The following is a 22,874-nucleotide window of genomic DNA, read 5'->3' as shown; positions in this document are numbered from 1 at the left end:
GCCTGGTCCCGCCGGTAAATACCAGGTTTGATTTACGTCGGCGGGACAGGCAATTCCTGGGCAGGACTTCGGCCCATCCGGGCCGGAGAATCCAGCGGGGGGTCCCGCCAACCGGCGCGGCTGGATTCCCGCCCCCGCCCAATCTCCGGGAGCGGAGACTTCGGCGGGGGCGGGATTCACGGCGGCCAACGGCCATTCTCCGACCCGGCGGGGGGTCGGAGAATGACGCCCAAGATGTCCAGATGACCCTTTGTCAAATCATTTACTTTATATTGGTTCTCCTCAAGCTTCCAACCAAAATGTATTGTTTTGAGCATTATATTTTATCTGAATGTACATGTCCATTTCGCCAGTCTATCTATGTACTCCTGAAATATGTTACAATCCTCTTCATTGCTTATTACTTTTCTGAGTTTTATGTCATCTGTAAACTTGGAAGTTATGTATGATATATATAAAAATACAGCAGTGAGCCAAACACAAACCACTGGAGAATACCACTGTATATACCTCCCTCCAGTCTGAAAAACAACTTTTCATTCTTACTCTCGGTTTCGTTCCCTTAGACAATTTTGTTCACAAGCGGTGGGAATATAGAATCCCGCCATCAGAGAACGGCACGCCGCTGAGAAACACGCAGCTGGGGAACCGGAGAATCTAGCCCACGTTCTATCAATTGCAACATCTCGGACTACACCATTTTCACAGCAAGATACAAGGAAACAACCTGGAAGAGGGCTAAGAAACTGCACGTCCTCCACTTCCTGGGAGGAGGTCATTCCGGATACATTTTCCTTCAAGTGTATCAAAGGAGTTGGGAGAGGGTGAAGCCAAAAGTGCCCCTTAAGCTAGTACCCTCCTGCTCTTGGTATGGCTGGTTTAACTTCCATTTCACCAAGGAAGGCCCCAACGCCACAGACAAGCTTGTTTACCAGAGGTCTCTTTTGAGCCAGAAAGCTGACATTTGTGTCTTTCCATCGTTGCAGGCCTGTAACAGCAGCCCAACAACTTTATAATTGGTGAAGGACAAAACAGCACCTTGCCACTTTCTGTGTCTCTCTCAACAAAGTTGCAAGTGGCTAGCCCAGCTCCTTACATTCCAAAACATGCTTGGGAAAGTATTATTGGGCACGTCACAGGATACAGTTGAAGTATAGCAAGCACGGTTCCAGACAAGAAGGTTGAATCTGCTACCTATAAGATCGCTTTCACTTTACGAAATTGGAGAACTGTGTCATTCGCCTGTTGGCCTGGAGTGGGAAAAGAAATTAAAGTTGCAGCGTCAGTCAGTAAACTGAAGCATAGTGCAGAATACCGCAGAGGAAATAGGCGCAGGCAGAAAGCTGGAGGGCAATGGCAATACTGACTACCAGTAGTTAGCTTAGCTCTGCATTTTAGATTAGCTGCCTGGTGCCCTTGCAGCAGATGGCACAGCTCTGCAATTGTCGCCGTGATGATCTGGACCCTGCAGAGGCAGTCGTTCTTAGTCACTGCCATTTAATTCTGGCAGGGGTTGCAGATAATTACGCTGGTAATATAACAGTGAGTGTGAGCAGTCTAGCATTGGTTCCAGCTGATCGCCTTAGCAAGTTTTTTTAAAGATCTTCTGCCACTTCTATCATGAAATTTTGCATTTGAGTTGTCTTTAAAAAACAAATTAAATTGTTACTTTCTCGTTGATTTCCCAGGCAGCATGGGATATTGTTTTGCTGCCCCAAATTGGAGTTAAGGTTTGTACGACAATAGTTTTTTAATACGGCACCTGCTCTTTTATAACCATGATGTGGTTTTATGAGGAATTCAGGAGAGCATCAGGTATCAAGCTGGTGAAGCGACAACACCATCAGAATGCTAAAAAGCAGAAGCAGCATACAATAAACAGAGCTAAGTGATCCCATAACCAAAAGATCAAATCATAGCTCTGCAGTCGTACACAGCAAGTCATAAATGGTGGTGGAGACTTAAACAACTAACCAAAAACTGAGTCTCCACAAATATCACTATCTTCTATATTGGGGTATCCCAGCACAATCATTGCAAAAGATAAAGCTGAAGCATTTGCAACCATCTTCAACAAAGAACAAAGAACAAAGAAATGTACAGCACAGGAACAGGCCCTTCGGCCCTCCAAGCCCGTGCCGACCATACTGCCCGACTAAACTACAATCTTCTACACTTCCTGGGTCCGTATCCTTCTATTCCCATCCTATTCATATATTTGTCAAGATGCCCCTTAAATGTCCCTATCGTCCCTGCTTCCACTACCTCCTCCGGTAGTGAGTTCCAGGCACCCACTACCCTCTGCGTAAAAAACTTGCCTCGTACATCTACTCTAAACTTTGCCCCTCTCACCTTAAACCTATGCCCCCTAGTAATTGACCCCTCTACCCTGGGGAAAAGCCTCAGCCAGAGATGCGGAGTGGATGATCCATCTCGGCCTCGTCCAGAGGTCCTCAATATCACAGATGCCAGTCTTCAGCCAATTAAATTCACACCGTGTGAACTCAAGGAATAGCTAAAGGCACTGGATACCACAAAGGCTATGGGCCTTGACAGCATTCTGGCAATACTACTGAAGAATTGAGCTCGAGAACTATCCATGTTGTCAAGCAAGAGGTTTTAGTACAGCTGCAATACTGACATCTAACCAACAATGTAGCAAACCGCCCAGCTATGGTCTGTCCACAAAAAACAGGACAAGTCCCATGCAGCTAATTATGGTCCCATTAGTCTATCCTCAAAAATCAGCAAAGCGATGGAAGATGTAACTGACAATGCCATCTTAGAGCAATAAACTGCTTACCGGTGCTCAATTTGGGTTCTGCCATGGCCACACAACTCCAGATTTCACTTACAGCTTCCCCCAAAAACATTGACAAAAGAGCTGAATTCCAGAGATGGGGGGGGGGGGGGGGGGCGCATTTAACTGACTGTGCCATCAAGAAGCTCCAGTAAAACTGAAGGCAGTGTAAATCATGGGGAAAGCTCTCCACTGGCTGGAGCCATACCTAGCACAACAGAAGATGGATGTGGTTGTTGGAGACTGACCATCTGAGTCTCAGGATATCACTACAGGTGTTCCCCAGGATAGTGACCGAGGCCCAAACATTTTCAACTGCTTCATCAAGTGGGGATGTTTGCTGATGATCATCGCCATTCGTAACTCTGCAAACACTGAAGATGTCAGTGCCCCATGCTGTCTTGGGCTAATAAGTGCCAAGTAATGTTCATGTCATGCAAGTGGCAGGCAATTACTATCTCCAATACCATTTACCCATGATCCTGATCTTCAACATCGCAGGGGTTACCATTGACCAAAAATGTAACTGAACGAGCTATGTAAATACTGTGGCTGCAAGAGCAAGTTGGGACATCTGTGGCGACTAACTGACCTCTTGACTCCCCATAGCCTGACCACCATCTACAAAACACAAGTCAGGAGTGTATTGGGAAACTCTTCATTTTCCTGGGTGAGTGCAGCTACAACAACGCTCAAGAAGCTCAGCACCATCCAGGACAAAGCAGTCCTCTTGGTAGGCAGCCCATCCACCACCTTAACCATTCACTCCCTTACCACCTGCACACTGTGGCAGCAGTGCGTACCATCTACAAGATGCACTGCTGCAGCTCGCTAAGCCCCTTTCAACTTCCAAACCCACTAGCTTTACCACCTCAAAAGATAAGGGTGACGGATACATGGGAACATTCCCACGTGCACGTTCTCCTTTCAGCCACACATCAGGCAAATATATGACCGTTCTTTCACATCGCTGCCTGAAAAATCTAGAATTTCCTTCTTGATAGCACTGTGAGAGTACTCACACCAGATGGACTGCAGTCAACACCACCTTCTTATAGGTGGACCACAAATGCTGACCGTGCCAACATCCCTTACATTCCATGAAATAAGAATAAAAATCTATTGTGCAGGTTTCAAATACAGTTGGAGGCTTTGCCCAAAATACTGGGGTTGTTTCTGCGCAAACATTTCCCTGAATAAACACAACCAGATAAAGGACTGGAAACGGTGACAAAACATTTCTAAAAAACAATCCAAATAATTTTTTCCTTTCTGAACATGGTACAACCCTTTTTGTCTGCCCTGCATAGGTGAGCACAACACATTCCCGTCCTAAATAGGGAGGAAATCACAGGAATGCTGTTGAAATTCATCTCAATATTAGAATGAAACTCGGATGGAATGTGACCAGACACTTCAGGTTAGAAAGCCTTGCACAGGGTGAACTGAGTGGGAATCTAGCACAAAGAAATGCGCCTCATTTTGTCAGACACCACAGTGCATTCTATGCTCATGGGACTACTCCTGTTGACGTGAAAGCCTATCCTGGTACATCAAGAATTGTGAACTATGTTCTACTGCAAAGTGCAATTTCAAGCAACCTAGTGAGAGAAAGATAACTCCATATTTGAAAAGTCCTGGTAGCAAGGTAGGAAGTCTTAAAGGAAATATAGGGAGGAAACGCGGCTATTGTGGTATTGTCACTGGCCTCGTCATAGAGACCCAGCGTAATTATCTGGGGACCATGGTTCAGATCCCACCGGTGCAGGCAGATGATGAAATTTATGAAATGGAAATAAAATATAGGGCGCGATTCTCCCAGCCCCACGCCGGGCCGGAGAATCGGCGCAACCGCGACACGCTGCCCCGACGCCGGCGCGCAATTCTCCGAGGTGCGGAGAATCGGCGGCATTTGCGCTGGCGCGTTTGGCGCGGTGCCGGTCACAGGCCGCTGTAAGAGGCCGGGCCGCCGATTCTCCAGCCCGGAAGGGCCGAGTGGCCGCGCAGAAAAAGCAGAGCCGTCGCCGCTCTCCACACCTGGTCGCTGCTGGCGCGAAGGGTCGGGGGCGGCCTGTGGGGCGGGTGGGGGGAGCTCCGTCCCCGGGGGGGGACCTCCGATGGGGTCTGGCCCACGATCGGGGCTCACCGATCGGTGGGCCGGCCTCTCCTCCCCGGGCCTACTTTGTTGCGCGTCCGGCCCCAGAACCCCCGCGCCATGTTGCGTCGGGAGCGGCTTGTTCCATAAAGCCACCGCACATGAGCGGGTTGGCGCCGCCCCCAGTGCGCGCCAGGAAGTGAGGCTGGAGCGGCGTGAACTGCTCCAGTGCTGTGCTGGCCCCCCAGTGCCGCGCCCGTTTCGTACTGTCGTGAAACGCATCGGCGTTCCCGACGGCGCAGACATTCTGAACCACGATCGGAGAATCGCGCCCATAGTTTCCAACCGGGGCACTCGCTAAGAAGATCGAATTTTGTAACAATTATTTTTAATTTCTAGTCAGATATTCTGATAATAAGCTTATTTGGTAAAGAGCAACAGTGAAAGATTATATGAGCATTCCAGACGTCTTTCAATCTCCGTGATGAAGGCATTTAAAATGATGCAGTTTCTTCAGCTGCTAATTCTGTGAGAGGTCACCCACTTGCCTCCATGTTTGATTCTTTTGTAAGGGGCAACGAAAAGAGTCCGCAGCGAGTTATAGAGAAAAACAAAACTATTTTTATTTAACATGTTAACTATATACACAGCTCCAGTAGTTCCCTTCTGGGTCTTCTCTAGTCAGTTCCTGACTGGCCAACTCTATTTACACAATGGCACTTTGTCTTAGTTAAGGATAAGCCCCCTTATCAGGGGAACTCGTATTCTGCAAGCTCCACGAGGAAGTGGATCATCCCTACCCTGTAAGACCCATGCGGGTTATAACAGGTTGATAGCCTTGACCCCCCTGACAAAAATGGAAGCGAAAGATTAAGAGGGAGTGTGATTATACGAGAGTGGTTTCAGAAACAGAGCTTTTTAAGTTCCACTCCTGTGAACAGTTCCTGAATTACATTTCCTGTGTCAAATATTGGTTGCTTAACTCCCTCTGCTGGATATATACGGAATAAATACAATATTTTAAAATGAGGTTTAAAAAAAATCACATTGTACATGATTCGCTACCATTTTAGTTTATTATTCTCCAAATATTTATACCCTTTCCACATCAATAAAACCACCTAATTGGCTGAAACCTGCAGTTTCAGAAGGTACAAGAAGAGCTACTGGGTTTTTTAATTGAAAACTTGAGCAGTATAAGCAGCTTCTTGGTTTACGTTCCATGTTCTATTATGATTTTGCTGACAGATGTAGTCTCATTTTTAACATGGCTTATCTCACGTCACGCTCGTCCACAAAAGAAATGTTGATCTGGAAAGGGAGGTGTATAATTTTAAATAAGTCACATTTTTTTTTGCAATTTGCTTTCAAAGGATTTCGACAACTAATCCCTCAACCTGCCTTTTCCCGCTGTCTGCACTCGCTCCAAGATAAATAGAGTCCATCGTGCATCTGATAGTAAGCCAAATACACTGCTAATGCCCCGTGGACTGCCTAACAAATGAGAGGTGAAGTGGGTTGTCAAGTTCCAAGGGCTTCTTTCCGTTTATTGATGTTGGGATAACAAAAGTGGTGCTCAAAGGATTTTTTTTAAACAGATTTTATAGTGCTTAAATAGATTAACTGGCATTCATCTCCCTCGCTCGTGAAATCTTGACACACACAAAATGGCTGCTTTGATTTCCGAGTTGCTTAGCAACATTTTCTGCTGCTGCGGCTTTCATAACTAATTAGCTTTCAGTGAGTACTTTGGTGCATCCCTGGAGATGTGATTATATTCATTCATATGAGCGTTTGTGTAGATTACAAATATTTTATATATAGCTAGGTCATGGCTATTTGCCTCATTTCTGGTATTGAGGCTGGATTAAGAAGTTCAATGCTTTTAATTACTTCTGGTTCCTAACGACAGCATATGCGATAAATATTAAAATGTGGCAAAATACCACTACTGCCATGCTGTAATTTTTGTCACATAAAGTTATTCTTCACTACTTAAAGTCACCCTGAACCTCTTAAAGGGGAGGTGCAGCGGATGCTGGGAGTGACTGAGGAAGTGTGTCCAAGCAGGAAGAGCACTGAAATAGCTGAACAATGCAGAGTTCCCCGATGCAGCACCCGAGACCAGGAAGTTCACAGAGGCAGAGAGGTGCTCTCCGCACAGAGTAACAGGAGACACTCCAGACACATAGGGTTGGATTCTCCGATGTTGAGAATAAGTGCTGACGCCGGAGAGGGAACGGTGGCGTTTCATGACCGAATAAAATGGCACAAAATAGCCACCGATCCTCCGTCTTGGTGGGGGGCTAGCAGGCACGCAGCATAGAGCCCCCAACCTGCGGATACGGCCAGAGAATTGCCGGGACCGTGGCCGTGCATGCGCACGGCGGCAGCCTGCAGCGGCCACACCGTGCAACATGACGGCAGCCGCAGGCGGACCCGGCCTGCCAAATAGTGACCCCCTTTGGCCAGGCTCGCCACTCCCGGACCACCCCCCACCAGTGCCCCCAGCCCTCGCCAAAACACCCCCCTGCCCGCAGATCAGCCCCCCCCCCCCCCCCCCCCCCACCCCCCCGCCGGTTGGCGGTGCTGGACTTAGTCTGCAGCTGCCACACCGAGTTCCCGAAGAAAACCTACACGCGACAGACGCCGTCGGGAACTCGGCCCATCGGGGACGGAGCATCAGGAGGAGAGCCTCAGGTAACGTCCTGAGGCCGTCCATACGGCATGCGGCGTACTCCTCGAGTATGCCATTTTGGAGGGGACAGAGTATCGCAAAAGCGGCGACGCTCCCGATATCGGTGCCAACAGGGATTCTCCGGATGGTCGCCGAATGTGATTTCGGTGTCAGAGAATCCCGCTCATAATGTGAAAACAGTGAGAGCACACAGCCCTTATGCTCAAAGCTCACAGTGTAGACCTGAGGACCTGATGACCTCACCTGTGAGTTCGGGTTAGAGAAAGGGTCTTCAAATGTCATATCCTTACAAGTAAACCACGAGTCTCACGCTCTCCTCAATTCACCAGCAGCCTTTCGCTCACCTGTCAATAATCTCCAACAACCAGGACTCATCTCACAATCCTAGCTTCACCTCACCCTCACAAAATTAGCAATGCGGCAAGCCGCATACTCAGAATCAGAGCTTCCATACGGCCAGCTATTCACCTACAATGACCATCAACCAAACACATTGCACCAGACTCACTGACAGACCTCTGACCTCTGACGAGCTAAGCAGTGGGGGACGGGCGCACCATTTTGTCCTGAGCTCAGCTCAGCAAATGGTGCTCACCATGGAGCAACCGTGACAGGAGCTGTGACCAGCAGAGTCAGTATGCTCTTCGTAATCCTCCTTTTCACATCCCACTTCCGCCTCATCCCATATTCACTTCTGATTCATTTTCAGCTATCTAAGTATGCGCCTCTTGCTTCCCGGCTGGTGCCCTCAATGCAATCCTACCCTGGTGGTTTTTTTCTAAGAATTACAACCTGGCTAGCCAGTGATTGAAGAGAAGGATGTGGGAGAGCAAGAAGACGGTGATGATGAAGAAACACCATCATTCAATTTCACACTCACAGACACCAGATACTGACTCCGCATTGACTTCAGAAGTTAGCTTAGATGCAGGATATGCATGTGGTGAGACAAGGGGCACAAGTGGTCTGCAGGCAGGATAGTAGACAAGGACAGCACAAGTGTCAACTTGCTGGAGGACAAGACCATACTCAAGTTCTGCTGTAGAGGATTCACATGAGAGCTTGAATGGGGTGGCGTACAGAAAAAAGGTTGATGTGAATGTACACAGAAGTGCTTGGTACTTTGGCAGGTCTGCTAGAAAGCCTGTTGTCACTGTTGAGGAGCATGGAGGTGACTGACACAAATCTTGCACACAGCTTTGTGCAGAGCACGGAGCCCATCATTTCCACAGTGGGAGTGATGGAAAATTCAACTACACTTGTGAACTCAACAATGATGCAGCACCTGATGTCTCAACTCCCATTGCAGCAGAAGCAGAAGAAGCTACCCAACATCTTCCAGTGCAAGCTGACTGAAGTCATGCAAAGCGAGCGCAATTTGCAGCCACTGCCACTCAACCAGGGCCCTTGCCTGTCAGCCAGCCGGCCCAGACTGCTGTCGCTCATGTCCAGGTGGTACAGTTCAAAGTGCGGTTTTCAAGGCTGGAGCTGCACAAGGTCACTCTGCAAGGCCATCGGCTTTGTGCCCCACTGAAAGTCAGCATTTCTCCACCAGTCATGCCTGTGGCTCCTGGAGCTGCAAAGGAGCACTAGTACAGGGAAAGGCAAATGGAAAACAGGCACTACAGGAACGCACATCGTTGACTTTTGCATGGAATATTGGATTGTCTGATTGATAGAGTTGTTTGGAATGTTCGTTTTGTGGTGGCTTTGTATTTCAGCATTGTGTTCAAGAGGACGCCGTGATGGTCAGTCACAGAGAGAATGTAAATTGAGGAGCTGTTGTTGAATACGGTCATGGGTTGGGTTTACTACTACCACAATTGGATCAATTGGCAGCACGGTAGGATTGTGGTTAGCACAATTGCTTCACAGCTCCAGGGTCCCAGGTTCCTTTCCCGGCTTGGGTCACTGTCTGTGCGGAGTCTGCACGTTCTCCCCGTGTGTGCGTGGGTTTCCTCCGGGTGCTCCGGTTTCCTCCCACAGTCCAAAGATGTGCAGGTTAGGTGGATTGGCCGTGATAAATTGTCCTTAGTGTCCAAAATAGCCCTTAGTGTTGGGTGGGGTTACTGGGTTAAGAGGATAGAGTGGAGGTGTGGGCTTGGGTAGGGTGCTCTTTCCAAGAGGCGGTGCAGACTCGATGGGCCGAATGGCCTCCTTCTGTACTGTAAATTCTATGAAATATGCAGCTCCGATGGAAAGAGAATGTGTTGGCTGCATCCTCCATCCAGCTCTTCTTCTACTCAGTTGCTTCCATATATCTGGTGGCAAGGGCTACGCCCTCATAATTATGAGATTATGCAGGATGCAGTGCGGTCTGCACCTAAAGTGTGTCCATGCGGCCCAGACAGCGATTTGGACACGCATGCTAATTGTATTAATCTGTATGCAGGTAGTGGGCGTTACACTGGAGATTCATTTGTGCTGACTGAAACTGTGGGGACTAGTTTAGTCGGTGTATGTTGGTAACATGTACCTCTCAAAATAAGGTTTATAAAAGTGTGCAACAATTTCCTCCAATTCCTTTCTTCACCACCTCGCTTTCTGGTATCGACCTATAGCACCAAAAATATAGGCTCTACGCAACTGAATTTTGTGGCCAATTCTACCAGGCAGCTCAAAGATCATACATCAAACCTGTTAGAGTGTTTATTTAGATTTTCCTTAAGGAATTTCACAAATTAGGGCAACAGAGTGTTCTTCTCAGCCAAACACTCAATTTCACTCTTATGATTTAAATTTGAATCCATTACACAATATTGGGGGCGGGGGGGGGGAGCGGTTGTGTGTGTGTGGTTAGTTCAGATGGTTAGGTGGTGAGCCTATGGTTCAGAATAATGCCTACAAACATGGGTTTGATTCCGTCGCCAGCTGCCTCCTCCCCTGGGAGTGGATGGCTGTGGCAAACTACCACTGACAAAAACTGCTAAGAAAACAACAGACAAAAAACTGCCTTGGGGCAGGACAGACATGAATGAATAGACAGAATACAGGTTGAAAGACTCTCCGATGACTGTCAAATTCCCAAAATTTAGCACTGAGTTATCTATAATTGTATAATCTTTCACTTTGGTAATGTCAAAAATCATGTAGCAGATCCCTTTTAGAGTGAAAATACATAAAGTATTACAGGGTTTAACATTTTTGAGTGTGGATAAATCTCCAGGTCCAGATGAAGTGTATCCTAGATTGTTAAGGGAAGCAAAGGAATAGCAGTATCTCTGACCATCATTTTCCAATCCTCTCTGCCTTCAAGAGAACAGCTAACATTGTACTATTATTCAACAAGAGAGATAGGGATAGATGGAGCAATTACAAACCATAGAATCCATAGAATCCCTACAGAGCAGAAGCAGGCCATTTGGCCCATCCCTCTGCACCAAACCTCTGAAGAGCGCCTAGGTCCACTTCCCTGCACTATCCCTATGACCCCCTGAACCTGTACATCTTTGGACACTAAGGGGTAATTTAGCATGGCCAATCCACCCAATCTGCACATCTTTGGACTGTGGGAGGAAACCGGAGCACCCGAATGAAACCCACGCAGACACGGGGAGTACGTGCAAACTCCACACAGTCACCCAAGGCCGGAATTGAATCCGGGTCCCTGGCACTGTGAGGCAGCAGTGCTAACCACTGCCCAACATCTGTGGTGGGAAAATTATTGAAAAACATTCTGAGGAAAAGGATTAATTTCATTTACAAAGCAAAGATTAATCAAAGACTGTCAGCATGGAATCATTAAGAGAAAGTTGTGTCTCACAAACATGATTGAATTTTTTTGAGAAGGCAACAAGTAGGGTTGATGAGGGTAATGTATTTGACATGATCTATATAGATTTTAGCAAGGATTTTGATAAGGTTCCACATGGCATCCTGATCACGTGAGCAAGAACCCCTGGGATCCAAGATAAAGTGATCAATTGGATCCAAAATCAACTCAGAGGCAGGAAGCAAAGGTAATGGTCAATAAATGTTATGGTGACTGGGAGGACATTTCAATATGGTTTCCTAGGGCTCACTCCTAGGTCCCCTGCTTTTTGTGCTATATATATTGTAATTGTGAGTGTCCCTTTAAGAAAAGTTTTGTTTACCACATGGCTTGTAGCACGGCTTCAGTGATGTCATTTGTGGGTGGAGCTGGGCTGTGGCTGTCAGGTGAGAGGGGGTTTAGTGTTTTGGTTTCATTTTTGGTTTGTCCATTTGGACTGCAGGAAGTTTCCCTGTGTTCTCTGTTTTATTTTAAAGCTGTCCCTGTGAACTGAAAGCACATTGAGTGTAGCAAACTGCCTTGGTGACCTTAAAGCTCGAGTTAACTTCCGGAAGGAGTTTTGAATCTGCTGGTTTGGAAACTGGAGCAGAATCTCAGGGAAAGGACGAGTCCCATTCAAGTGAGATTACAGTGTGCTGGGCCACGCCCTTGAAAAGGGTTTTGGTTTTATTGGATTTTGTTTTTGGATTGGAACAGCTAAGGGGGAATTCATTAAGAGTTATATACATAGGTTATAGTAGCTGTTGTGTATTTCTCCATGTTCGTAATTGATAACAAAAACCCTAAGTGTTTTATATATGTTAATTACATTCTTACAATAAACATTGTTTTGATAAAAGCGCCCAGGAAGTCTGATGAATCGCACCTGAAGTGAAGGCTCTTGAGCTCATCCTAGTCAAATTCAACATAAAAGTTATCGGTCAGGCGAGCTTCATAATACACTTTGGAATATCTCAGCCCTGGCCCAGATCGATATCAATGATTTGAATGTCGAGGCTATGATTAAATAGTTTGCTGATGATACAATAATTTGCTGATGATACAATAATTTGCTGTGTAGTTGACAATGCTGAAGTCTGTGTGGAACAGTGCCAAGTGGAGTTCAATCAGGAAAAATGAGAGGTAATGCAATTGGGGAAGGGTAAAAAAAAAACATGGGAATGCACCATAAATGGTAGTATAATGAGAACTATAGAGGAATACAGGGACCCTGGAATCCATGTCAATAGATTCTTGAAGATGGCTGGATATGTAGATAAGGTGGTCAAGTAGGCATAGGGGATACTTGCCTTTATTATCCAATGCACAGAATATAAGAGCAGGGAGCGTGTGCTGGAAATGTATAAAATAATTGTTAGACCTCAGCTGAAGATTTGCATGCAGTTCTGGTCACTGCACTATAAGACAGATAAGATTGGAGGGGGTATAGTGGAGAGTTACCAGAATGTTTTCTGGACTGAAGAGTTGTAGTTATGAGGAAGTATTGGATAGGCCAGGGTTGTTTTCTTTAGAACAGAGGAAGCTGAGTGGATATCGAACTGAAGTCTCAAAAATTATCGAGTGGATAGGAAGGCTCGTCTCTTGCTCTGGTTTAGCCGGGTGGGAAAACTGCAATGCTTTCACTGATCAGGCTGGAGTTTAACTTGAAGTCCAAGCATGATGACACAATCAGAATCAGTTCTGAGCAGCCAAGACTGCAACCTGTGTGGGGAGGGGCTGAAAGGCAGTTGCAGTGATTGGGAGAAGGTGGAGAGTTATTTTGCACAAGGGAGCTGGGCTGTGGCCAAAAAGGTCTTTCCAGCTTTCTCCCCTGGCCCACAACAAAGCCTAAAAGTTAAGTTTATAAGTGATCTGCTGGGGCTCTCCTGGCCAGGGCCCAGATCCTGACAGGTTTTGTTGACACTGTGTCCATGTTCAGGCCTCATCCCGTTACTTTAACTGCTCCCTTTGCCCATTGTCCACCGGGAGGAGCCAGTTAAAATCAAAGTCTTTGAATATTCAATCGTTATTATAATTCCCTTAACAGTCTTTACTTGTCCTAAAATTAGGTCATTCTTTTTTTTGACAATCCATTCAACCGAAGAATGTAGGGCTGTCTGAGCATGAGATGATCTTCACAAAAAGACTTACTATTTAAAACCAGGACATAAGGTCAAACCTGACAATAGAGCAAACACTGATGAACAACATTGAAACGTGGAAGACACAAGCAAAAAAAGAACATCTGTCAGTTCACAAAGACATACATGTGTATATAATGCTGCAAAACTATCTACGTATTCAACAAACAAGTGCACTTCAACCACCCTAAAATATTCAAAAAACTTGCCTTTCCTCCCGTTATCAGACGTAAAATGAGCTTTCTCCTCAGCATCTTTATAACATTAAAGAAAACAAACATTGGAATTAATAGACAGTGACGACACATGAGGAACAGAAGAGGCTGGAGCTATGCAACATCTGGACTGTCCAATGCACAGAAGGTGAAAATAGTATTCAACATGTTGCAAACAGCACAGTAACACAACATAAGGAAAAACCATACATATAAATAATCACACGGGATGAGTCAGCCATCGGTTTGAATTAGGAAGCAGCACTTTCTGATCCAAACAGATACAGTTGAAGGGGAGAAATAAAGATTCAACGCGGTTGCATTAGACACAACGCGAGTGAACCATTCTTCTTCCTTTTGAGTTTATATATAATTTTATCAGGTTTTGTTAACACATGTTTTAAGTTGGATTACTTTCTACAGAGGTTGTGATATGTACATGTCATGAATGGATCATTTTCATTATTTATGTCCGAGGTTACTGATGAAGTCTGTGATGTTCCTTGTATTGTTCTCCAAGATAGTTAAAAGTCGTAGTGTTTACAAAGAACATCAAGCTATGTATTTAAAACAAAGCTGGTTTATTATACACTACTTTAAATGGTTCACGCATTCTACTAAATAATAGCTAATAAAGTAACAGTATTGAACCTATGTTACAGTGATCTATTATTCCGTCTAATAACTCAACCTCGCACTATCCTTCTCCATAAGCTTCTCCCAGAATGCTTAGAGACGCAGCCTTTTATGAGACTACTCAGTGATGCCATCTAGTGTTGAGATACATGAACATCATCTCGTTAACTCTTTACTCTCCTTAGATTATACGTATCATTACAAAGTCCATTGTTAATTGCATTTGTAAGATTCTCCTTTCTGCCAGTTCTAATGCTTCTTTCCCAAAATGGCCAATTGTTACGAAGTAAACTCAGTATAGACCTGACCACTCTCTTCGTAATTAATTCCCAGACTGACAATTTTGGCTATGTTTTATTCTGTAGTGCATAATTCACATTTAAATTTGTTCTGTTGTTGCTGAACACTGACAAAATAACTTCTCACAGTAACCATTCCCAATTGGAATTCTTAGTTCTTACCACTGGATGGTTCAATTTCTGCATACAATGTTTTATTTTTAAATGGACTCAATCTTTTAATTATAAGATGGCTTTATGATGAAACTGGTTGCTTTTAAAAAGTAGCCCGTTTCAAAATGTGTATGTAATATGTAGAGAGGATATTTTTGCGTGATACATATATTTCATTATATGGTGTTCAGATATTGCATTTGGGCTGATGGAAGGCAACTCAATATTGTCTGTGGGTTTTCTCGTACCAATGGGCATAAACATTTTTTTTGACAAGAAGAACAAAATTTGTTGGCAGAATACACAGGACAATCACTGGTAACCAAAATAAGATGTGGAATTTGTGCTGTTTAAATGAACAGGGCCTCTCCCTTTAACTGAAAGGAAATAAATAAATAATAAAACACAGAGTTACAATAACAATAATACAACACAGCACACAGATTCTACATGGTCACATACAAGACAGACCTTCCTCCATCTCTGACCACTGCTCCAGAGTTTTTTCATTGTCTTCTTCTAGACAAAATTAAAATTTAGACTGTAAAACTCCTCCCAGACAGGTTCACATTTGTTATGTGTAGCGAACATAAGCCCGAAAAAATGTAACTATGAGGGCATAAAGTGTCAGAGCCATGATATATTCCAGCAAGCATATCTAAGTTTAACTACAATGGCTTAGGGATTTTCACGGTAACTTCATTGCAGTGTTAATGTAAGCCTACTTGTGGCAATAAATTATTTACGAAATGTATATGAACTGATTGGAAGTATCCAGGAACAAAACACACATCACAGTGGGAGCGATCTACTGGCCACGTCGCTGTCGATTGGGAATGCAACGCGGCTGGTAGATGCCAGGTGAAGCATCCCGCTTCATACAGATCTAGCAAGGCATTGAGATCAGGATCCTACCCACAATGGGTGTGACCAAGCACGCTCGTTTAAGTAGGTGTTAAACCTACTTAGGCGAGCTCATCTGGGATCTACCAGCCTTGCTGGATCTATCGGCCTCTCCAGGGAGCCCCATTTGGGCACCATTCAGTGCTTGTCCATACAAACGTAGATCAGGCAGAGCGGCGCCCGAGGGGTCCCCAGGGACATCGGAGGCTCCTGGGTGGTCACGGACAGTGCAGGGTACTGCCAAAGTGCCCGGGCGGCACTGCAAAGCTGGCAGGAGCACTGCCATGGGGGCAGTGCAAGGGTCATGCTCATGAAAGGAGGGGGGGGGGTCATTATGAAGGATTGGGGGGTGCAGGGCAGGTAAGAAGGGGGCTTGTTATAACCTGCCTGCTTACCATTGGATGGGACTAATGACAATCCCACAATCCTGTGGGAGTATGAGCTTCCCCAATGAGGGGGCGGAGAAACCATTAGTAAACTCCATGTATAAATAAAGCTGGCTAGTTTGGAACCAGCAGGAAGGAGTGTGCAGCAAGGGAAGTTGCTGCTGCTGTTATATATATATGTTATTGTAAATAAATGTTGTTACTTTGTATCCTTGAAACTTGTGCTGGATGCTTCGTGGCCCTCACAAAAGGGCTCTGGGAGTTTGAGAGTATTGAAGAGTGGGGGGCTTAGAAGCGGGGGTAAGTGGGTGTGGGGGGCCTGAAGAGCTGGCCTCAGGGACCCATAGTGGGGTGTCATCACTTGGGGTGTGTGGCGTAATGCCCATATGTGTGGAGTGGTGACATTGCCCATGGGTGGAGGGTGGGGGAGTCCCACAAGCTCACTTTGAGATCGGGGCATCCTTTCAAAATGGCAGACTGATCTCTGAGGAGCCAGTCTGACCAGTGAGTTCAGCTCCCGCAGCGATGAAAATAATTCTAAGTCTGGGTTAAACCGGCGAGAAATTCCCGAGGCCCAAAATAGTGTGGTTAGATAGCGATGGGGAACGTGGCGGCAGAGTCGGAGAGAGCTCCCAATAAAACCCGCCACAAATGACACTTGGAAACCTTTCCATTAGATCGCGCCCAGTGTTCAACTTCTGACTATAATGGAAAATAATACCATTTAATATTTTCCCTGTCATAGGCACACAGTAAACAAAGATTATGGACTTGCCAAAACACGCAGGAAGAACAATGGAATTGCAAGCTGCTTAGGTTATTTCACTAGGGTGAGGGGAAAGGTGAGGAAAAGTGAGGTTTCGTACAGCCATGGAGGAGTCCACACCGAGTAGTTCATAGAAACTTAGTTTATTTCTAATCACTATTATATACATCACATGGTAGATCCATACTGGGTCTGCCTTGCCGGTGCCTAACCGGCCGGCTTTAATGTCATACAACCAGGCATTGTTTAGAGGCCCCCCCCTTAACGGGGAAGTTCGTGTTCTGCAAGGTTCATGGGGAAGTTAGTTGTCCCCACCCCGTAAGATACTTGTGGGTTATCACATCCCTCCCCCTCACAGTCTGAAGAACTCTCCGATTTCTGTGGGGAAGGAAGGTGCTGGACTCTCTTTGCATCTGGTTGGACGTCGTGCACCCGAGGTGACGGATCGGGCGGAGCAAACCTGGAAGGCGAACGCTGCTTCCGAGTGGAACGTCATTGTGGCTGCTCCGACGGTGGCTACTGTACTCCCCATCTGAAATTTCTGATGGTTGAGTTTTCATTTCCGAATCTGTGTCCATGACATGCATGATCCAACCTTGTACTTGTACTTGATCGGAAACCGGCCCTGTCTGGCAGAGGATAGACATGGGTGTCATCTTCAAAGTTTTGAATATACACCGAATCAACTGGCACAAAGTGTCTCAGTGGTCAACATTAAATGGGGCAATGCCCTTGCAGCTCCTGCTTGTGGTGCAGTTTTGCACGTATGTTGGGAAAATCATACTAAAGGTGGTTCGAAGCCTACGCTCCAACAGCATTCCAGCTGGGGGTATTCACTGCAGGTGGGGTAGTCCTGTCGCAAAATAAGAAATGAGCCATTGTTTGTGTCCATTGAACCTGAAGACTGCTTTTATGAGGCTGCTTTTGAATTTCTGTACCGCCCGCTCGAAAGAATATTCGCCGGCAGCTAACAGGAGGGCCCAGCGCTGGGTCCTTGTGGAGGCAATGGGCTGGATCGCCTTGACCTCTTTAAAAAGTCCAAGTAATTGTCCAGAATTATAGTGGAATGGCAGCCGTAAACGTACTGCACCTTTTCACTGTGTAGACCGCCACCAGAACCTCTTTTTCAATCTGCACATATTTGCGTTCCACCGCAGCCAGAGTCGGAGAGGCAAAAGCAATCGACCTCTCCCCACCGTTCTCCATTAAGTGTGACAGGACAGCCCCAATACCATAAGGCAATGACGAGTAAAGGTTTGGAGAGATCGTAGTGGGTCAGTAGCCCGGAAGACGATAACTGCCTCTTCACCTGCAAAAAAGCCATTTCTTACGGCTTCCTCCGCGCCCACACTTGATTCTTCTTCAAAAGGAGAAGCAAGGGGGCCAGCAGGGTCACAAGGTTCGGGATGAGCTTGCCGTAATAGTTAACAAGTTCTAAAAATAACCAAAGTTCTGTGGCATCCGTCGGGGTGGGGGTATGCTGAATGGCGCGCACCTGGTCTGCGATGGGGTGTAAGTCTTTGTAGTCCACCCGATAACCTAGGTAAACCACCTCCCTAGTATTAAAGACACATTACTCCCGCCACAAGTGGGCACCAGACTCAGAGAAATGTTTCTGTACTGCGTCAAAGTTCTCCAGATGATCTCGCTCGGTCGTTACTACGACCAGCACGTCATCTAAATAAACCGCCAAGTGCGGCAAACACCTCAGGATGTTCTCCATTACTCGTTGAAATATAGTACAGGCAGAGGACAGCCTGAAAGGCAGACAAGCTTCATGTAAAGATCTTCAATACAAGGCATGGGGTAGCAATCCAATCTTGAAGCCGTACTCAAGGTGAGTTTACAATTCCTGCATAACGATATTGTCAAGTCTGGTTTTAACACCGGCACCACCGGCTCTGCCCAGTCCGCAAAACGAATGGGCCTGATGATGCCCAGATTCTCCAACCGACTGAGTTCAGTTTCTACTTTGTCTAAATATGCATAGGGGACTAGACATGTCTGGAATACCAAGGTTGGGCTCCCAAATTGACATGATTATGGGCTATGGTCCCTTTTCTCTTCCCCAGTCTGGGTTGCAACACTTCGTCTAAGCCTCCGGACCCCATCTGGAGGATGAGCTGCCATCTTAGCTGTAAGTTGCTCAACTATCATGGCCTTGTCCCCTGGTGACAATAAGTGGGAGGCACACAGATTGGCAATCATGAACCACTGGATCATGGTGGTATCTGCAATGTTCAATGGCTCACCAATGTCGGTGGCCAAACTAGCCCTGATGTCGGTTAGTCCCAAATTCTGTATTCCTTGATTAAAGCGGTCAAACGTATTCTGCACCATAATGAAAACCGCCAAGCCATTGTCCAGTTCCAGTCCAACAAATACCCATTCAAATGTCCAATAAACGCTGCCACGCAATTTAACTGCATGCAGTCATCCTCTTCAGGCTCATCCAGGTGGAAGGTATGGGCTCTAGGCTGATACCTATCTGTACCGGGGCACCTGGATCTCTGGATGGTTTGCGGTCTGCGCTCTCACCTGGGCCGGTGATCACACTTCCCGCAATGATCCAGCTTGCCCTCAGCCAATTCCGGGAGGTTTCCCGTCGGGACGACTCAACCTTCACCCAACGGGTTGGGCCTTTACAGCGCTTGGTCCAGGGCAGGGTGGCGGTCTGGGGAGGGGTCCCGTGCGGGAGGGGGCACGCCCCAAGGCGTTTACTTCCATGCCTTGCATTTCCTGCACCCCTCACTCTGTGCTTTCCCTCAAAATGTGTATGGCTTGTTGTAGATTCAGGGTAGGTTCGGTCAATAGTTTATTTTGAGATTTCATAGATTTCATAGAATTTACAGTGCAGAAGGAGGCCATTCGGCCCATCGAGTCTGCACCGGCTCTTGGAAAGAGCACCCTACCCAAGGTCAACACCGCCACCCTATCCCCATAACCCAGTAACCCCACGGGCAATTTTGGACACTAAGGGCAATTTATCATGGCCAATCCACCTAACCCGCACATCTTTGGACTGTGGGAGGAAACCGGAGCACCCGGAGGAAACCCACGCACACACGGGGAGGATGTGCAGACTCCGCACAGACAGTGACCCAAGCCAGAATCGAACCTGGGACCCTGGAGCTGTGAAGCAATTGTGCTATCCACAAGGCTACCGTGCTGCATTGTTACTGCCGCATACTAAACGATCTCGCAGCATTTCCTGAAAGGCAGTCCATATTCGCAAAGTTCGGTAATCTTGCGCAACCTGGACAAATACTCAGTGACGGACTCACACGGGGTCCGCTCCGTGGTATTAAAATGATACCGCTGGACAATAACGGATGGAGTTGGGTTAAAGTGCTGCGCCACTAGAGCAACTAGTTGGTCGAAGGTTTGCATGTCGGGTGCCGCTGGATAGGTAAGGCTTTGTATCACTCTAAACCTATGGGCCACAGGCATGTCAGCAAGGTGGCTATCCAGCGATCATTCTCCGTGATATTGTTTGCCCCGAAAAGTAGCGCATTTGCTCTGCATACTGATTCAGGTCTTCCAAGCTGCCGTCAAAACCATCCAAACAGATGCATAATGAAGAGAAAACTCCAACCTTCATCCAACAGGGACTGGGGCGTGGCTTATTCAATGGTGTAGCTGCGTCGATAGCTATCCAGTTTGACCCTCGTCGGCAGTTTTATAAGGCCACGATGGAATCTACACCGAGTAGTTCACAGAAACTTAGTTTATTTACAATCATTATTATATACATCACATGGTAAATCCCAACTGGGTCTGCCTTGCTGGTGTCTCAGTGGCCGACTTTGCATGTCACACAACTGGCATTGTTTAGAGGTCCCCCACCCCCTTAATGGTGGAGCTCGTATTCTGCAAGGTTCACGGGGAAGTTAGTTGTCCCCGCCCTGTAAGATACTTGTGGGTTGTAACATCCCCCGCCGCGCCAAGTCTGAAGAATCCCCCGAAGTCTGTGGGGAAGGAGGGTGCCGAACTCTCTTTGTGTCTGTTTGGACATCGCACACCCAAGGTCCCCCGCCCTCTTAAAGGGAGAGCTCGTATTTTGCAAAGTTGGCGGGGAAGTTAATTTACTTGTGGGTGAGAACTTGCGGGAACTGTTGAACCTGCAGCAGAAGAATCCCCTGTGGATTTTTAAAATCTATGTTAATGGTATTGAGATTGATAAAGAATTATCAATTTATTTAAGGAATTTCCCGTTGGCAGGCGGGAAAGGGGCGTTGAGCCCGCCGATGGCAATAGCATCTTTTCCTGCCGTATAACGCAGCACTTAGTGCCAAAGATTTTCAGTCAACGGTTGCATGCTATATCTTTGGCAGGGCGGCCTCTGATTCACCGCCCCACTATCATCTCCGTGCTGCAATCATCGGGGTGCCACATTTAAAAGCTGCCCCAGGGCACAGCAGCCACATTTCGCAGGTCACTAAGAAGTGATGGCTGCCAGGAAATCCACACCGAAATTCTCCAATGCTTCCGTAGAGAGACTACTCAATGCTGCTGAGGCCCATCGTGAAATAATCTACCCACACTCTGGGCGGAAACCTAGCAGCAAGTTCACAAACCCAGTATAGGAGGAGGCGGTGGCAGCGATCATCAGCATCAAAGTCCTTACAGAAGGGGATAGCCATCCAGTGCCACAAGAGGATGGACAATCTCCTCTGCTCTGCCAGGGTAAGTTACTCTTCTCATCACTCTCAATTTACACACCCATTACACATCCACAGTGATCTCACTCAGTGCCAGCTCGAGTGACACCACCACTCGCTCTCCCACACACATCTTCATCTCCCCAGCAGATTCTGTCCTCATCACCTCATTGGTCCCATTCACCATCCACATATGCCAGGTATCCTTATCATCTGCCCTGGCACTTGCCCTGCTTCCACTCTCTCCATCTGTTTTGATACAGGTGACACTGGCACACCTGGAGAGAGGATGCCAGAACTCAAGGTTTTGATAGACTTTGAAGACAGAGCCATCCAGCTGGCCAGGGAGGACATTGACCACTCCTGTGCTAATGGAGAGGTCGGTGGCGATAAAACAAATGAGGATCTAGCCATGGAGATCTTGGTGCTAACCTTTTGTTCTGCACTGCCAATGCCAAGGGGCAGCGGGGCTTCTTGAGCTCAGTGCAGCTGGCCCTCTATCCCAAAGAAGATGGCAGGCGCCCTCAAGCACCCATAGGGAGGAGAAGCTGGAGCATACCTTGTGGCCAACCACTCAGGTGATTCCAGGAGTGTCTCATCCATCTGAATCCCCTCTTCCTGTGACTACTTCAGATCCATAAGCCGTGGAGGGTGGCACTGTCACACACAGCAGAACCCCAAAAGCAGGCTGGGGTCTTCCAGGCCTCGGCTTTCCAGAGGACATTCAAATTCAGATTGAGAGAGAGAAGACAGATTGCCATGCTAGAATTTTAGCTTTGGGCAGAGATAATTATACAGGCCCGAGGAAAGAGTTGGCCCAAGTAGACTGGGCACAAATAATTGAGGACAGTTGAGGGACAATGGTGGCTGTTCAGGGAGATATTAAATACCTCTCAATTAAAGTATATTCCTGAGAGGAAGAGGAATTGTAAAAGGGAGAAAAATGTTCTATAGCTACACAAGGAAATCAAGGAAGACATAAAGGCAAAAACTAGGGCATTCCATACTGCAAAAGCTAGTGGTAATCTGGAGGATTGGGAGAAAATTAAGGTTCAGCAAAAGGCTACTAAAACTAGAATGAAAAGATCCAAGATGAACTACGAAAGGAAACCAGCAGAAAACTTGAACACTGATACCAAAAGCTTCTACAACTATGTAAGGAGGAAGAGACTAGTTAGCTAACCCTTTAGAGGACGATGCTGGTGCGGTAATAATGGGGAACAAATGAAGGATGCACTGACCAATATTTTGCCTGTCTCTTCATGGTAGAAGGTAGTAAACATTTTCCATTAACTGCAGTTAATGCAGAGGGACTTGGTGCAATAACCATCACTAGGGAGACGGTATTGAATAAACTAATGGGATTGGAG

The 22,874-nt window shown here is 46.6% G+C and overlaps 1 protein-coding gene across 31 annotated transcripts in view; it reads right to left on the bottom strand.

Moving 5' to 3' along the window:
• Positions 1–22,874, bottom strand: part of rims2a (regulating synaptic membrane exocytosis 2a) — a 1,580,193-nt gene that overhangs the window by 347,332 nt on the left and 1,209,987 nt on the right. For 21 of the 31 annotated variants that reach the window (XM_072467178.1, XM_072467181.1, XM_072467185.1 and 18 more), the window contains 2 exons: positions 15,260–15,307; positions 13,695–13,739 (listed from right to left, as the gene is read on the bottom strand). The exons of 8 other annotated variants lie outside the window; for them this stretch is intronic. In XM_072467178.1, coding sequence (XP_072323279.1) covers positions 13,695–13,739; positions 15,260–15,307 — 93 coding nt within the window. The remainder of the gene's footprint in view (positions 1–13,694; positions 13,740–15,259; positions 15,308–22,874) is intronic. 2 more of the 31 variants (XM_072467182.1, XM_072467187.1) reach the window with 1 other exon arrangement.

The sequence above is a fragment of the Scyliorhinus torazame genome, chromosome 11 (genome assembly GCF_047496885.1).
Source record: "Scyliorhinus torazame isolate Kashiwa2021f chromosome 11, sScyTor2.1, whole genome shotgun sequence".
NCBI classification, from domain to species: domain Eukaryota; kingdom Metazoa; phylum Chordata; class Chondrichthyes; order Carcharhiniformes; family Scyliorhinidae; genus Scyliorhinus; species Scyliorhinus torazame.
The sequence above is the reverse complement of the archived record's forward strand: the minus strand, read 5'-3'. Positions and strand labels throughout refer to the sequence as shown.